At 36.1% G+C, this 18,164-nt stretch overlaps 1 protein-coding gene across 7 annotated transcripts in view; it reads left to right on the forward strand.

Moving 5' to 3' along the window:
- LOC122516645 (teneurin-a) overlaps window positions 1–18,164 on the forward strand; it is a 545,517-nt gene that overhangs the window by 117,205 nt on the left and 410,148 nt on the right. For 5 of the 7 annotated variants that reach the window (XM_043634621.1, XM_043634623.1, XM_043634624.1 and 2 more), the window contains exons 1-2: window positions 7,506–7,531; window positions 8,843–8,878. The exons of 1 other annotated variant lie outside the window; for it this stretch is intronic. In XM_043634621.1, the coding sequence (XP_043490556.1) occupies window positions 7,521–7,531; window positions 8,843–8,878 (47 nt within the window). In that variant the 5' untranslated portion in view covers window positions 7,506–7,520. Of the gene's footprint in view, window positions 1–7,505; window positions 7,532–8,842; window positions 8,879–18,164 lie in introns of those variants that run through there. One more of the 7 variants, XM_043634626.1, reaches the window with a different exon arrangement.

The raw sequence follows: 18,164 nt of genomic DNA on the forward strand, positions 1-18,164 counted from the left end.
GTATAGAAGAGAAACGAACATAGATACAGAGAGAGAGGGATGCTGGAGAAACTGTATTAGTGACAATGGAGTGGATACGCGTAACGGCGGCACGTACCAGCAGGAATTCGTTTGTTTCGACAAATGGAATTGGTAACAGGATTATGACCATTACTTCCTTGCATCGCAACTAGCGAAGAGCCAGCGACGGCTTTCTAGTAGCATCGGCCACTCGTCAGGTTCCTGGTAATGGCATCGAACTCGCCTACCACCCTCTTGCTGCATTACCCAACCCCCCTCAACAACAACACCGCCAACCCCAACCCCAACCCCAAGCCCCGATTCCACCTCATATTGCGCTACAGGAATATGAGCAAAGGATTGCGAGAGAAAGTCCGAAATCCAGTAATTTCAACTTTCTTCTTTTCCTTCTTCTTCCCTTCATTCTCCCTTCAACTACCTCCACCTCTACCTCTCCCACCCACCACCACTACCACCTTTCTTTTTCGTGTCTCATACGTATTGCAACCCAACGCGGCGCATTCTTCTTTTCTTTCTACCTTCCTTTCTATTCCTGCAACGAAACAATTTTGCTAAATAAAGGTTCCAATTACGCGAAGTGTGCGTTGTGGGAGGAGAAAAGAGAGGGAAAAAAAGAAGAGAGTGAGAGAGAAGGAGAGAGAAAATAAAAGCTTCGTCCATCGACCCACTTTCAAGCGTGGTATTGTACACGAGCAGCCTGGTGGACGCAGAGTATGAGTGAGAGAAAAATAGAGAAAGAGAGAGAGAGAGAGGAAGAGAGAGAGAGTAAGAGAATAGGGAAACGTGCAGGTGCACGTGCGATAATTAATCCCCGTTAAATTGTCGCGAGTTAAAGCCGCCGCGGTGTATATACGGTTTGCGACGCCCATCCCACACGCCTCTAACGCTTCCATCCCCCTTCTTCACTTCACAACCACTATCACGCAACACTAATAAAACTGCCGATCGTTAGTTTCGATGTGTAGAGAGGAGAGGATCGTCGATGTCATTAAATTTATTGTTTTACTTACTCAACGAATGATTAATTAATACTTCCCTATCTTTTTTTCTTTCTTTCTTTCTTTCTTTCTTTCTTATCTGGCTAATTTCTTTTTTTTTTCATTTATTTTTCTTTCCTTCTTTCTTACTTTATTTTGTTCTTCGTTCTGAAATTTTTTTTTATTCATTATCGTTGCAAGACGTTTTACGAGGAAAAAAAAATATGATTATACTTAATAAGGAATTTTTTTTTTAATTTTTCTTTTTGCATTTGTTATTCAAACGAAAAGAAAATTTTGTTGCGGTAAATTCTCTTTGGATGAGCTAAAAAGGAATTTCGTTAGAGCAAGCTAACGTTAATGGCATTTAGAAACTGCGGAAACGTTATGTTACTACTACTACTACTACTATTACTACTACTACTACTATTGCTGCTGCTGTTGCTACTACTGCTGCAGTAGATTAACGCGAAGAGTCTGAAATTTGCGCGTTGTTAAAATACGCCACTTTTTCCAACACCTATGCGCTTTCGTTCATAATACAACAGGAGTAACTTTAGACGCTGAACTATAAGAATTCTTTACTTGTGTCGTGTAATATAATAAATAAGTTCAATGTATTAATCTATATATTCCTTAACAGTACTGATTACATATTCGAGATATTTCTGAATCATTGAGTAAAAATTGGGAAAAAAAATCTCCGAAAATATATTTTCCTATGATATTTATTTATTATGATGTTTTCGTTTAAAAAAAAAAGTAGTATATAGATATTTTTGTTGTTCCATTCCTCAAATCTTATCTTATTTCACCGCAAAGTGCAATCCACGAATTTTCCAGAATCTACTTATCGATTCCGCCGAAGAAAAGCAGGTAGTTTCGACGAATTAGTTTATCGTTTCCAAGGAGAAGAAGAAGAAGAAGGAAAAGAAGAATAAGAAGAAGAAGAAGAAGGTTGAAATCAGCGAGAGAAAAGCTATATCTTCCCCCAAAGCTTTTTCTTCCGTCGAAGAGAGAAAAATAGAAAAAGCTTGGAGAGGTCCGATAAGCCGAGAGAGTAACGGAGATGCATTTCTTCTAAGGTACAAAATTTACGAAGCGCGTGAGATGTGCAGACTCGTAATCTCTTTCTCGTTCTTTCTCGTTCTTTCTCGTTCTTTCTCGAAGTAATAAATTCATAAATGCCGATGAATCAGAATTTATTACCCCGCGTCGCTAGTTCTGATCGGATTTCCTCTTTCGACCCTTTCTCTCTCTATCTCTTTTTTTTTCTTTCTCTTCTTTCTATCTCTTTCTTTCCTTTTTTAATTCTTCTTTTGCTCTTTTTTTATTTTATTTTGACGGAGGAGAAAGAAAGAAAGAAAAAAAAGAAAAACCAAGGAAAACACGGGTAAACTTTTTTATTCGCAATCGTTGGCGCGAGAAACGAATATTACTATGGTAATAAAAAATTTACGTTGATAAAATTCTCTATTCCCGAACGCGGTTTATCATTTCCAACGAACAAACGTCAAAAACAGATTCTTTTTGTTAATTAAGCGTGAATTTGTTAGTTGGAAGAAATAAGAGAAAGTATAATGTAAGACGACGGTGGTTATAGCGAAAGAAAATTATATACTAACGAAAAGAAGAAAGGAAAAGGAAGGAAGGAGGAAATAGTTAGAGTCGTTTACTTGTATAAATCGTATTTTACGTATATATATATATATACTTGCTTGCGTATTACTTTCTCGGTTTTCCTTTCTTGGCAAGTTCAACGTTACTGATACAAAAGGTAACTACGACAAGCAGATAACAGGACGTACTAAAAGATGTATTTTACACAAAGCACCAATTAACCTTCCGTAAGAACTTTATGTTCTTTTGAAAACTCACTCGAATTTGCCCGAGCCTCGGTGAAGATGGATTAGGATCAAAATCAGACCCGTACCGGTTACTATCTCTACCACACCACTACTATCTAATAATCGGTGTGGGTTCTATTTTAAAGAGATTTTTGCAGTATTGCAAGTTTCCTTTGTCCGAGGATATTGACTTCCTCGACTTGGCCTTTCTTTCATCTTACTTCTTTTTGCGATAAAAGAAAAAGATCGGATAATTGAAGTTGCAAAGTTTCTTAACTAACAATAAGAGCTCGTCAAACAGCAGTAAGATATATGTGATTCGGTTAGAACTTTATTTAATCGTCTCACTCTTTTTTTCCGAGAATATTAAACATTTTTTTCTACGGATTACATTAATAACGTACGTTGTATTAATCGATTCAATTATTATAAAAATAGAGAGAGAGAGAGAGAAAAGGTTTGTTAGATTATCATAAAAGTAGACAACAGGTCACATAGAACGATCTCCTCGATTAGCCAGTTCAACTAATCGTCTCGTAAGAGTTAACGCGTCGTGGCAAACGTGTCGGCTTAATTCGCATCGAGTGCCAATCCGGACGAAATCACTGTCTGTGTCCACAATGACGAAAGCACGTATGGGGTAGTCGTGTGTAGATCGTTACAGATAGAATGAGAAAGGGAGAGAGAGAGAAAGAGAGAGAGAGAGAGATGGAGAGAGGGGATTGTACAATGCGTATAGGTAAACAGTACACAAGTGGCAGTAGCATCAGTAGCAGCAGCAGCAACAGTAGCAGCAGCAGCAATGGCTGTTACCTAGTAGTAGTTGTGATAGTAGGTACGAGTAGCGGTGCCAGCTAATGAAGATGTTTGTCAATACTGACACGGTAGTATATGCCGTAACAGTTACTCGACTCTATGTCTTAGGTTCGACTATAGCAATCTCCTCCTTCTCCTTCTCCTCAATTTCCTTCTCTTGCATGTCTCCTTCCTGTCCGTTCGCTGAGCCCCTGTACATGCTTGCTAAAGCTTTGCAACGTAAGGTCCTTGGCTAACCCGATGGTACTTCGAGCTCAACGGAGTAGGCAAGACGTGCTTCGTTACAGTTAATATCGAGTTATAACCGAATCACGTTGCGTTGCAGCAAGTTAAATCTTACTTAGGCGTTCCAGGCGTTACTCACTGACAATTAACTCTACCGTCACCCTAACTAGACACGCAGGGATAGCATGACTGGAGGACTGGGAGTGGGAGGGATCGAGAAATTGGGTTTTATCTTATCTTCTAGGATAATCTGTTGAAAATCGATATTATTATCTGGGATACACGAGATAATGTAATATATTATATTGTGATAAATTTGTAAGCTTATTTCCGATAGTTATTATTCGATATATCGATTTGTTACTTTTCTAATGATTGATTAAATTTGTTATTAGATTTAATGATTATTGCTCGGAGAAATTCTGATTGGTATTACCTATTGTGAATATGGACGTACTCTGTCATTAATGTGTAAGGAATGTTAGGAGTCGGGTTTGAAATTCGCATTGAATTTCCCTCGACAATCGGTCGACGTGCCGTTAAAGCAGTCTCTCCGACGAAATATATCGACACGCTACTGTCGCTTTACAGCCGCGAGCCACTTCCAATAGCCTTTCAAAGGATTTCGAAAGTTTCCTTCGATAGTTGGCAAATATCGATCCCTAGCGTCGTGGATACACGTCAACGGTAATTTTCGACTTCGACCTGAATTTTTCGTACTTTCCTCCTATACTTTTCAAGCACTAACATGATGCTGTTACGTGCTTTGCTCAACGCTTGTGAAATCACTAGGGCGCGTAACAGTTTACTCCATGTAACTTTTGATGAAAATGAAATTTTTCCTATTTCGTTTAGAAGTTTTTAAACGTATCTCGACATTTTTCCAAATGCGCCCCCGTATATAACTGGGTTTCTGTGTGTACGCAACGAATTTATATATTTGTTTTTTCCCTTTTTATCAAAATAGAAACGTTTTATATTTGAAAGATACGTTTGCTACGCGGATTTATACGGAATTCAATTAATGTTCATTTTACAGAGATAACATTTTTCATTACAGTTTTATGATAGTTAATACGCAATCGTGTTGTACGAAAAAAATCTATTTGTAGTAAACTGTAAACTGTAGAATTTATTTTCAAATAGCTTTTACATTCGAGACGATATTCGAAATTAGAAATAACACGTGACGACGCGTTATCATAAAGATTAGGGAATATTATAATGTTTGAATCCTTTACGAAATAAAAGGAGAAAAAAAGCCACGAGGGATTTTTCTACTCGGGTAGGTGTCAGCGATTTCCTACGCAACATTCCCATTTTACGAGCTACGCAGCTGTTTCGAATCGGCTTACTTAGTTCTCGAACGCCTAGCTTCACGAGGATTTTACATCGAATCTTCTATTAAGTTCAAGGAGATTTTCATAGGATCACCCCTCGGCTCGTGTCGTCAGATTTCTCGATGAAACATTTTCACTTTTTTTTCTCTCTCCCACACGTTTTCCTCACACACACACACATAAATTATCTCTCGTTTATATTTATTTTATTTTATTTTATTTCTCCCCAACATAAATTCCAAATCATTTTAAACTTAACAATATTATTTACACAATATTATTCTTACCTACACCTTTAATGTTGTATTTGAATTATTTATACGTAATCATATTTTTTTTTTTCATTTAATCTCAATTTACATTTACTTAAATCAATCTTTAATTACGTTTCATTCACGAATTAGTTATATTCACTCACACAAATAAATATATACGAACGCTTGTCAACGAAAGCATAGAAACACAAACACACTTATTCACTTTCAAAGTATTATAGATACGTGCCATAAAAATTTGCTTTTCGAAAATCGTGATTCTTCTTTCTTATTCTTCTTCTTCTTCTTCTTCTTCTTAGTTCTCGTAGTATTCTTCCCTTTTCTCGTAGCACGTACATAGGTACGCTTTCGCTTCGATAAACCTCGGCAGTGACGTGCTTTATTACGTTACTACGGATATACTTACGTTATACCAGCGCGATCATCAATTTTAAAGTTACACGAGGAAAGTTTATTCCGCTCTTGTGGCGTATAGGACGAAGCTATTGTGAAGTTGTAGGAGTTGTCGAGACCTAGTCGACCCTTTCCCCCTCCTCCCTTCACTTCGTCCCTTTCTTCCTTCCTTCCTCTTCCTTCCCCTACGACCAACGAAACACCCTCGCATACTTGTTCTTTCTCTTTAACTTCAGTCAAGGAGCCACATACTGTTGTTACGCTTAACACGTTACGTTCCGCTCAATCTGTATCCCCTCAATTTCTCTCTCTCTTTCTCTCTCTTTTTCTCTTTTTCTCTAATCATTTTTCTCCCATTTATATTTTTCTTTGTCTTCATATAGAACTATTCTCTCATGCAGAACAATGGTGCATTTTTATACACATAACTCATTGAATACGATTTAACAGAAATTTTTATTGTTCATCTTGGTCCGCGAATTATTGTCTTTTTTTTTTTATTATTTATTTTTCCTCGTTTTATATAAAACTAAAATAAAAGAGATTTCAATATACCAATATTGTTAAATGGAAACATAGAATATTCTATGAGAATGTATTAATTAATCTCTAATTTCTATATGTTTTGACGTTAGAATTGTTCGATTTTATTCGTATGATTGATATTATAGATCATTAACGAATATTTCATGGGGTTAGTATCATCTTATATTTCGTACCTCGGTCTAATTAAATTTATTAATTAATATCAATTAACACGTTCGTCATGACAGGTATAGATTTTCAAAAGTATCACAATTTACCATTGAAACGTTTCGTTTTTATATACCCATACAACGTTTATCATTAAAGCTATACTTTTTTTAAAAATAATTCTCTAATTTCACTGATTAAATTTACCAGTTTTCAGATCGTCCATATTGTAAGCGTGCTTTCCTCTGCGTATTTCGATAGTATGCATGAAAATGGATACCGTTTGTATAATATACGTTTAGAGCTTTTGTCCATGATCGAACGATTATTATCGTGTTCAGATTTCGTTTGTAGACAATCGTATCGAAAATACGCCGTTACGCCGAAGCGAGTATTGTTTTATAAAGAGATAAAATATGAGAGAACAAAATTATATATTTCATTGATTATTTTTAAATTATAAAAATCTTGATGCTTTTACATCATTGCATCTTTCTCCTATATATATATATATCTCCCCATCGTTTGTGTTAACATTCCATTGTATACACACACAAATTGATCGTGATTAGAGACACAAACTTGATTGGAGGACTACGATGAATTAGGATCGGTCCATCGGAACTCGTTCGTTCATGCGTCTTTAAAGCAGATCTCGCGTATACAGGCCGAATCGATTCGCGTTATGCATTATCATCAGTGTACATTGGAATGCGATGATATCGATAGATATGTTCCTAGCAACGATAACAATTTACTGCTAGTAATTCAAGTTGAACAAGCAACCTCGAGATCTCTAAGGCTCTCTCTGGCGTATACAGAGAAGCGACGCGTAATGATTTTGACCCAATTCGGTAACGGAAGTGTCTGATTTATCGCAGGTGCTACGTAAGCTGAAAAAGATGTAAGAGAGAATTGCATGAAGCTATCAAGATGCTGTCAAGGTAGATTATGTCGATTTGTACGAACTAATATTATGTTATCGACTTATATGCATATATATATATATATATATATATATATATCGTTTAAATTTACCTTAATGAATTTTTTTCTGGATGATGATAATTAAAAACATTTTTACATTTATATATATATATACATTTAGCTGATCCTTTTCTTTTTTTCTAGGATTATCAAATTATTCAACGTGAATATATCTCTCATTAAATTCGTTTTCGTAATAGATATAATATGTATTTATATATTTTTTCGTTATTATTATTATTATTATTATTATTATTATTATTGGATTTTCGTATTTATTCTTTTTATTCAAAGTAGATTCTAAAGAAAGCAAAGCGTATTATACGATCTTATAATTTATCTTGTCCGAGAAAAAGGGACATAAAAATCTGTAAGACATTTTTAGCAACGTGACGTGATAATAAATTATGTTCCACGAATATATACACACGTATATATATACATGGAAACGTTGATGCAAAACCATGGATAAGAGATTCCTTGCGATAAATTCGACGGATAATCGGTGTACGTTATATCGAATGTAGCCCGCAGGAATAAATATGCGTTTTTCAATCGATCCTATCTTCCGACAATGTGCAGAATACTACGAAAAGCTCGACGATAATATACTATCTATATATCTACTAGCCATTGCAAAATAATAGAACGCTAATCGATGCACGTGTTGTTGTTTTACTCTAGGTATTTCAATTTTACTTTTTCTCGATCACAATTCTTTCATTTTTCTTTCCTCTTTTATCATTCGATTCGCGATCTCTATACGATAATATTTCTCGTGTTCCTAGAAACGATTGTATTTCCTGCAATAAAAAAAGAAAAACAATTTCTCTTCGTTATTCTATCAAATTGATTTAATCAACAGAGAAAAGAAAAAAGAAAACTAGTACGAAATGAATTCATATTAATTATTCTTTTAAACGAAGAAATACAATTGCTAGGGTATAAGTTATGTCACGTAGTTCTGAAAGTAGGAATCTCTGTGTCTCATGGCTGACGAGGTAAAGTCCACTAACCTCGTTATAAGTTAAGTTGGCTAGATTAGGTGCCGTAAATTATCCACGGTCACCTCTTAAACCATTCTAATCCTTTCTTATCGACGTTCATGGAGTAAAACGTCATGAAACTCGAATAACTACGTGAGAGGAAATATCGAACGAAGTATTAGAGAAACGACCTATATATACCATTGACATTTTATTTTCAAATTATATCCTATATTACTTTTTTTTTTGTTCATCATACATTCGTATACATTTTTGTTACAGAACGATCGCCGACGTTTCTGGTATCGGTCACAATAGGTGAGTAAATATACAAAATCTAATATGAAAATAAATCGATTATATTATTTCCAACGATCTGTCGTACATATATCAATTTATATAAGAAACAAATTCATAGTTTTACTAATTAATCATTATTCTTCATTTTATCGATCATCCTTGCTCAAAAAAAAGAAAACACGTTTCTGATACATCGATAATATAAAAGATTCGCTAACGAATATGAAAACAAAACAAAACCAAAATTATTCCAAACGTTGCGAACCCTTTCCTCTCATTACCCTTTTCTCTCTTTTTCTTTCTTTTCCTTTTACTTTTTCGACTACTACGCATTTTCAATTCCTTTTCAATTCGAAACGATTTGAAAGCTCTTCGTAATTCTTTGGAAATAACGGGAAGATTCGGTATTTATTTTCTTCTTTTTTTATTTCTTTATCTCACTTTTCTCTCTCATTCTCTCTCTCTCTCTCTCTCTTACTCGTTTTTTTTTTGTTTCTTTAGTCTCACAGAACGAAAGTTTATTCGGTAGTAGTATAGGGCGAGAGCTCAGGGCCGTAGATTCACGAAGGACCTCTTCGAAAGTGGCAAGAGCCTTTGGCAGTATATATATATATATAGGTGTCAGAGCTTTATAGGCGCCTTTTTTTGTTGAAGCTTTGTCGTTCGTCTTGCTTTCCTTCCATTCCCTCTTTCTATATCCGTACTCGAAAGATCGCCATACCACCCCCCTAACCAACCACCCACTCACCCTTACACCCTATCTCTTACTCTCACTACTTTCTAACGTTTTCCGCTTCGACGCCGTGTTTCTCTCTCTCTCTTTCTTTCTTTATCTTTTTATCTTTATCTTTCCTCCGTTGCTTTCTCTCTTTGTCTCTCTCTCTTTCTCTCTCTCTCTCTCTCTCTTTTTCTTTCTTTCTTTTCACGACGAGTCATCTTGCCGGAAGCTACGTTGCAGCTTACAGTCTCTTTCTGTTTATCTTTAGCCGTGAGCTTTTGTATTTGCGCAAGCTCTCCCATGCTTAGATCCAACATAGCCGCGTACCCACATCTCCACGTTCATGCTTCGGATCCAGTAAGAGAAAAAGAAAAAGATAAAAAAAGAGATAGATAGAGATAGAGATAGAGAGGGTGGGAGAGGGAGAGGGAGAGGGAGAGGGAAGATACAGAAAGACCTGTATTTATTTAGTTTTTACTTGCAGTTTGTGGAGTCTGTACGGGCGAAATGCTTAATTACCGTAAGAGTCGGCCTTTGTTGACTGACCTTTATAAATGTTACACTAAGAACTCGTCCGATGAGTCTTAATGACTGAAAAGAGAAAAGAGAGAAAAAGAAAAAAATAAATAAGAAGAAAAAAAAAACAGAGAGAAAAACAAAAATCACGGATGGAAGAAAAACGAGAAAGAAAAAAAAACGGGCGGCGGGGGGAGGAACAAATTAAATTAGACATTCAATCATTTTTTTTCTTCTTTTTCTTTTTTTCTTTTTGTTTACATAGGGAGATTGGATTTCTGTAATTATTTGATGGGATTTATTTCGTTGTAGACAAGGGAAATATTTGCACGTTTGATTTAATTGAAATTTTTGGGTCCCTTCTTCATCATTTTCAGTTCTCTCGTACTCGTACACGTCGAATTAAATTTAGGTGAGCGTATGCATATACTTTACGTTTTATCGTTCGATAAGCCCCTCCCCTCTCCCCCCACCCTTAGTGGAATATACGACGGAAGATGAAATTATCGTGGACAAAAAAAAAAGAAAAAAATTTGGTTCCACCCTTTTGTTCCCCCCCTGTTTTTGTTTTTGTTTTTTTTTATTTCCATCGAAGTACCCCTTGCTTAATTAACGGCGTGTCCTATAATAAACGACTTTTATTCGTGTCGGAGTCGTTCGAGCGTCCGGAAAAATTGATTAGTCGGATGTCGTGTCTCCCAATTAGTTTCGAACATGATCGAACATTTATCGATATAGCGAACAACGATTATGTCGATGGAAACTGACGACGAGGAAACTTTGTGTGAATAAATGTATACATACATATATATACTGGATGAGGCATTTCAAACAAACAACCTTAGTAACTTCATCATTCTTGGTTTTATGGTTTTAATATAATCAGGAATAAAGTAAGTAAGAAATACTTCTGATGGTGAAATAAATTTTTCTTGAAATTATTTTGTTCGTATTTTGTTTAGTTCCGACTAAAAGAGAAAAGAATTTCTTTTTCGTTCCCCACGATTGAACGTGAGTAATGCATTCTTCGTGAAATATAATAACCCAATCTTGATGATTTCTGTTAATAAAACAACAAGAAGAAGGAAGAAAACGATGTTCTTTAGGTAGACTATTTCGAGTATTTTACTCTATATAAATACATCGGCAAAACGAGAAAGTTTGGAATTTTGAATACTGACCCGGTTTAAAGCGAACTCGGAGAGAGTATCTCGCTGAAATACGTACCACCACCTTCCTTCCTACGAAGCTACCTTTAGTTGGAGAAGCTCGAGTCGTTTCGCTTGAGATACTTTGAAAGTCCCGATGTGTTTAGCCGGAGGACACGGTGCGACACTCGCAGTGTGTCTCTACCGACTCGGCTATTCCGTATTTCCTGACATTAGCACGTGTTTCTGCAAAAACTTTGTTAACGAAACGCGTTTGTCTCGTTTCGTTACGTTCACTTCTACGTCTATGATATCTACTATGTGGCTTAACCGAAAATGAAGATTTTCCTCAAAGAAGAATAAATTATAATGTTTTATTATTATACAATTATTTTAAATATCGTTTTAATTAATCATGATATTAATACGTTATCCTTCGAATGGATTATATTTTACTATGTGATATTTTATAACACGTATAATAATATCTATTGTATTATGTTGTATTTACACATTAACGTGAATACGTTAGATCGTTCATTAATAATCAGTATTTGTTCGTCTGTTAATTAATCGGTGTAAAGACTAAATGAAAACAATTACATTCGTTTCACTTTTGATTTCGTCCGTTCGTAACGTAGGTGGTTTACGTTTCGTCTCTAACTTGTTGCATTTGAACGTATTGAAAGCATCCTCCAATACATGTGCTTAGTCGATTTTACATTGACCTTATTCGATATATATATATATATATTACAAAAACGAAGAGTAAAAAAAAGGGTTAAAGGAAAAAAAATTATTTCACAATATCGACTCTGAATTATTTATTTTCTTCTTTATAAATTTATATATTGGAAGGGTGATATTAAAATCTTTTTTCGATTTCTCGACTATGAGTGTGTAAGTGAACAAACGAACGAACGTACGAACGAACGATTTTTATTGCGAGAATATCGACTGCACTGCTTAATCGGCCGTATGAAAAATACAGGGAATTAATGCGCGAGCAAGATTTGCCCTCTTTCTCTCTCTCTCTCTATATGTTTCCCTCTTCCGAAACGCGTACGAAAAATAAAGGAAAAATAAAAATAGCAAAGGAAAATAAATAAACTCGAATCCGTTCTCGTTTTTTCTCCGTGTGTTACGCGGCTCTCTCTCTCTCTCTTTCTCTCTCTCTCTTTCTCGCGCGCGCGTTTATTCGGACGGATTTATATCGATACGAGCGATAAAACGTTCGCCGTGCAACAAAACGTGTAAATTGCTATTGCATTTATTTATTAGGCCGAATGAACGTCGCACGAATATGTGTATATAACTATATATATATATATATATACACATAGATGCAAGCGTATACACAAATATTAAAACGTAGTGAATACATTTCGGATATAGAAAAAGAGAGAGGGAGAGAGAGAGAGAGAGAGAAACATTTCGGGAATAAAAAGATAAAGTCGAATAAAATGGTGAGACACAGGAAGGAAACTTTGACCTCGATGGAAAATGCATGGGTATTAACGTGTTATGTACGCGTAGAAAATGTTAGAACATACGGGAATGAGTTTCGTCGCGTGAGGGAAAAAGGCAAAGATCTTTATCGGTTTGTACTTTGCTAGCTTCCGTTATCTGCCAAAAGAACAAAATGATATAGAAAGAAACGAGAAAGTATGAGAAAGGAGATTATCGAAACAGCATCCGTGATATTCGTTGAAACGCGCGTTAAAAAGTCCGGGTGTCGTTGCCACGGGCGATTTTAGCGAGGGTGGTTTTTGCAATTAGCGATATCGGCTATGTCACCCGCTAGTCCCCCCCCAACCCCACCCCATAGCTTGCCGAGCGAACGACATACCGGTTAGCTTTAGTCAATGTGTGCGTCTGTGCGCACCTTCCAGGGCTGGTTGAGGGACGACTGGTGGAGTGGTTAGGGTTATGGTGGAGAGGAACAGAGAGTGTGCTTTGGCGTTTCGCCAAATTTTCATCGTCCCTTCTACGAAGGGACAGGCCCCCCCCCTTCATGGCCCTTTCTCTTTTCGTCGTATTTTCCTCTATATATGTATATGTATATATATGTACGTTCACTAACAACGCTATACATCGACGCCCAGGGGCCAACAGCAGACGCGTTATCAAACGATTTATATCGGTGTTTTGTAAAATTTGTGATTCTGGCTTTGCCCGTTGTTTCATTTTCTTTCTTCTTTCGTTTTTTATTTATTCTTGTTTTCTTGTTGTTTCCAAGAGCGTCAGAGTTCGTCGCGATTTTGTAATGTTCGCTTAGGTACATTACGCATGAAAGGTTACGAGACTCTACGAAAAAAAAAAAAAAAGAAAGGTCGCTTAATACTTTCAGTTTCTGCCTAGAGCTAAAAAGATATCATATTCTCGTTTCACGTGTTATCAGCTTTAATTCAGGTAATTCAACGTTAATGACCTTCTGACTGGTCACCCAACGAGATTCACAAGTTCTCGTTATTGTTATATCTTCCGACAGACTCTGTCGTTAGAATTATTATTATTTTATTTTGTTTTTTTCGTCGACGAATTGTAATTTGGGTATCGTTATAAAGTTTTTATGACAAATAATCCGATCGATTTTATTTTCCAAATAAGAAATAATCTATCTATCTTAATTACGTGTTTAAATTATATCAATATCCTTTCATTTAAATTTATACAGTTTTTTTAATTATGTAATAATATATAATTTTGTTGTTTCGTTTTGTTCGAGCTTATCTGTCTCTCAATTACGGTCTATAATACGTATCCGTACTATTAACGTATTTATCATCATCATTAATAATCCTAATACTCCGATTATGTGATTAGATTCTTACGAAGGATAAGATGAGAGAGAGAGAGAGAGAGAGAGAGAAATCGCGTGATTCAAAATTGGCTCCGGTCTGTGAATCTATTGAGAGGCAAGACCGAGAGGGATTTACGGCTCGAATATTCTCACCATCGATCGTAAAGCGAAGAGAGAGAGATAGATAGAGAGTGGTACAAAGAGGAAGAGGGGGAAGGGAAGAGCCATTGTAGAATCACGTCGAATAGGCTTTGTGCGATAACGTTTGCACAGTTGGCCGGCATTTTGGTACGGCTTTGAAGATAAGAATCTCGTTTCTTTCCTTTGGTTTCATATTATTTTAATAGTTTTCAATGCAACCTATATCTAGTAAAAAAACTAGGATTCTAATTCCTCTGCTAGTTGCTATAAAAGATTTATAATGCATACATATATATATATATATATATAGTCTTTTGATTAAACAATATTATTATTATTCGTTAGAGAGATATCATAGACATACGCTACTGTGTAAGTGTGTGTCTATGTGTGTGTGTGATATACCTCTTTACTATCGATAATCGATCATTCCCCGGACACACTCCTCTCCTTCCCGTCGAAATGTTTGCATTACGCGCTCGGAATTAAAATTCACCATGAACGTCGTCGCGTATCTCATCTCTGTGTGTGCATATGTATGTGTGTGTGTGTATATGTGTGTTCCCTCTCTTTCACCCATTTATGTCTATCCCTGTCTATCTATCTGGCGGACAGGTTATGCGCGTGCGTTCGCGACCTCTTCTCTCTCGTATTATATTACGGCATGTAACGGGGCTCTATGCATATTGTAGCAGATTATGCATATTTTTAAAATAATGTTGGAGTTTAAGGCCAGTTCCACCCTCCTCCCACCCACCCCGCTCCGATGGATTACGATTACGTATTCATTTCTCGGTTAAAAAAAGGGGAGAGACAAATTTTCTTTAACCATTATTAGGTAGAACGAAGTATCTTAATTTTCTAACTAATATTCATGAGATTATTTCTTTTTTTCTCTCTCTCTTCTACTCTTTCCTTCTCTCTGTTTTTGTTTTTTTTTTTTGCATAACACGATAAATAAAATCTGTAAAATGAAGTAATGGATTATAACGGTGGTATGCGTATGTATATATTTTAAATCGATATAATAATTAGCGGTTGAGATTTTTTGTTTTCTTTTGTTTAAATATATAATATATAATATCTCCAAAAATTTTCTTTTCAGTAATTACACGATAGGGTTGCATTACAATATATATATATATATTCGATGATATTCGAATTAAGTTTCTACTTCGTGGGAAAAGTACATTAACAGAATAATAACCAAACTGAGAAACGTATAAACGTAGTTGCTTTCGAAATAAGGTCTCCGCCATATTGCCTCTGGGAAAAGTCATCGAATGATAATGCGGTCCTCCCAATTTCCCGACCGACAACGGAAATGGTAGAAAATTTTGGGGGACGGGTTAAGAGGTACGAAGAGAAAACTCGGTGGGTGGATGGGTGGGTGGCTGGGATAGTGTTCCTTCGTTAAGAGAAGTTGGACGGAAGATGCGAAAATAAGACGACGACGACGACGACGACGACGACGATGCTTAGGTTCAAGGATGAGAGAAAGAGAAAGAGAAAGAGAGAAAGAGAAAGAAGTTTAGACCAAGGCGATTGCATAAAAGGGGGACGCAGCTGTTAGGACACTCGAGAGGATTCTTCGTCGAATCCACGAGAGAAAGAGAGAGAGAGAGGGAACGTCGTTTTCTTCTGGATAACCAGTCTGGAGAACAAAGAACCCGGAATAAGCTGAAATAATTGGCAATTAGAAAACCGAGAGACGGATATTAACATTATCTTTTGGGTCTTGTAACATTATACGATTGGGGGGGTGCGTGTTGGCGGGGTGGGAGAGAGGAAAGGAAGTAGAAAAATTACTCGCGGTATTTTCTTTTCTACGAATGTTGCATCTTTTTCTTTCTTCTCTCTCTCTCTTTCTTTGTGCGTCCATCTAGTTTTTTACTTTTTAGGAATAAGAAAGAATAAAGAGAGATAAGGAATAGAAAGTGGTGTTCGAAGAAGAAGGTAAAGTACCGCGATAAGCAGATAATGCAACTCGCGTTCTACGCAGGACACTAACATTTCGAGATAAAAGTGAGGAGGAGGAAAGAGCTCGACGACGAGAGGCTGAGCTCTCGCTTTCGAGCAATTATCGTTTCAACTTTCGAATCTCTTTTTCCCGCCCACCCCCTTTTGAAATCGTAGCTAAGCGCGAGAGCTTAAAAAACGGCCGTCGAGTGGTCGCACAAGAGTACACCAACCCGCTTGGTAAAGCTCGCTAGCTAGCTAGCTGTAAGCCGAAACCGAAACTTTTTCTGTCCATCGGTCGATAAGCTTACTCGTTTTAATTCTTCTTCCTTTTTTTTCTTCTCTATTTGTTTCTTAATCCTATAACTCAATGGAATCGGATCAGTTACTCTTCTTTGGTAAATCGATCGATCAAATTGTTAAAGTTTTATTGAATTGAATCCGGACAAATGTAACAAATCATTTTAATTTATTTAAATATAATATTATAATATATAATAATAATATTAATTATATCTATTAATTGTATTTCATAAAAAATAAGCTACCATAAGCTTATTCTACGCTTTAAGCACCTGAGTACAATTATTTTCTTCGATTAACATTAAGGAGAAAATTAATAATAGACAAAGAAGGGGAAAGGAAGATTCAATTTGGATTTCGTTACCGTGAGTGAGTGAATATCCTTGACCCTACCCATCTCTGTTCATTAACCAAAACGTATCTTCGTTCGTTCTTTTCCTCCCTCGTTCTATCTTTCCTCGTTCTCATCGTTTTACTCGAGTTTCTCATATCCACTCGTATTCCCCACAAGGGAACAAGGTGAACGAAACTCGTGATTAAATCGTAACGTATTAATTAAACGTCCCTCGACGTAGTCACGATAAATATTCCTGTATTTTTTTATTTCTACTCCATCCCTTTCTCTCTCTTTCTCTCTTTCTATTTCGTTTGAATGAATGAGAACCCATCGAAAAAAATACGAATAAGCGTATACCGATTTGTTTCTTTCGTATTCAATGTAATCGAAGAAAGAAGGAAATAAAGAAGTGGAGAGGAGAATGAGGAAGAGAATCAAAAGAAAAAGTAAAAAGAAAATATAAAAATATAACGAAGGATCGTTTATATTACGACACCACGCATCGATAATAATATACATCGTCAAAGTACAACCGTATCTGCCTGTATTTTCGAGATATTCCAATATTTAAAAAAGGCCGCAAGCAAGCAAGTCCCTCGAGCACTTAAACGACGAGATCTGACGACAAGTGTTTTTTCTCCTCGTCGAGCTTTTCGCAGTGCGAACGAATAAATTTTCCCCTTCTCTCCTCTCCTCATCCCCACCCCCCACCAACTCACCCTGAATCGAAGAGGTAACGAAGAAGAGAGAAAGAGAGAGAGAGAAAGAGAGAAAGAAAAAGTACTCGTATCATTCGTTCATCACGTAGAAAGGCAAATGAAAAACGTGTTTTGATGCATAAATTCGAGGACCTTTCCCTATCGACGACCCTTCGAAATCCTCCTCCTCCTTGCATTAATTGGGCGAGTAAGAGAAAAAAGTAAAACCAATTGCGAACGTCGAGTGTCAATCGTCTCTCTGTCTCTCTGTTATGCGAATAATATATTCGTGAGATTTAAAGAGTTTTCTTTTGAAATAACGACAAAAATTCGAGAAAGGGAATAATTATAAAAATAGGGAGAGAATATTATTATAATGGAAGTGTATTCGTATGCATTTGAATATTTACGTTCGAACTTATCCAACGAAATATCCAATATGCGATCGATTTAATAATATTTGTTAAAGTTTGCATTCATTGAAAGGTAATTAATCGTAAGTAAATCATATTAAAGGATAATGCTTTTTAACGGAGACGAAGAAGCAGGAAAGTGGGTTAGGAATTTATTTTTTGTCTCGTCGTTTGCAAACCTAGTCGATAAAGTAGCAGAAGGACAAAAAAAAACAAGAAATAAGATAGAAAGAATTAAGAAAAAAGAAAGAGAAAATAAAAAAATGAG

Source organism: Polistes fuscatus, unplaced genomic scaffold (genome assembly GCF_010416935.1).
Source record: "Polistes fuscatus isolate 324 unplaced genomic scaffold, CU_Pfus_HIC Scaffold2, whole genome shotgun sequence".
Taxonomy (NCBI): Eukaryota; Metazoa; Arthropoda; class Insecta; order Hymenoptera; family Vespidae; genus Polistes; species Polistes fuscatus.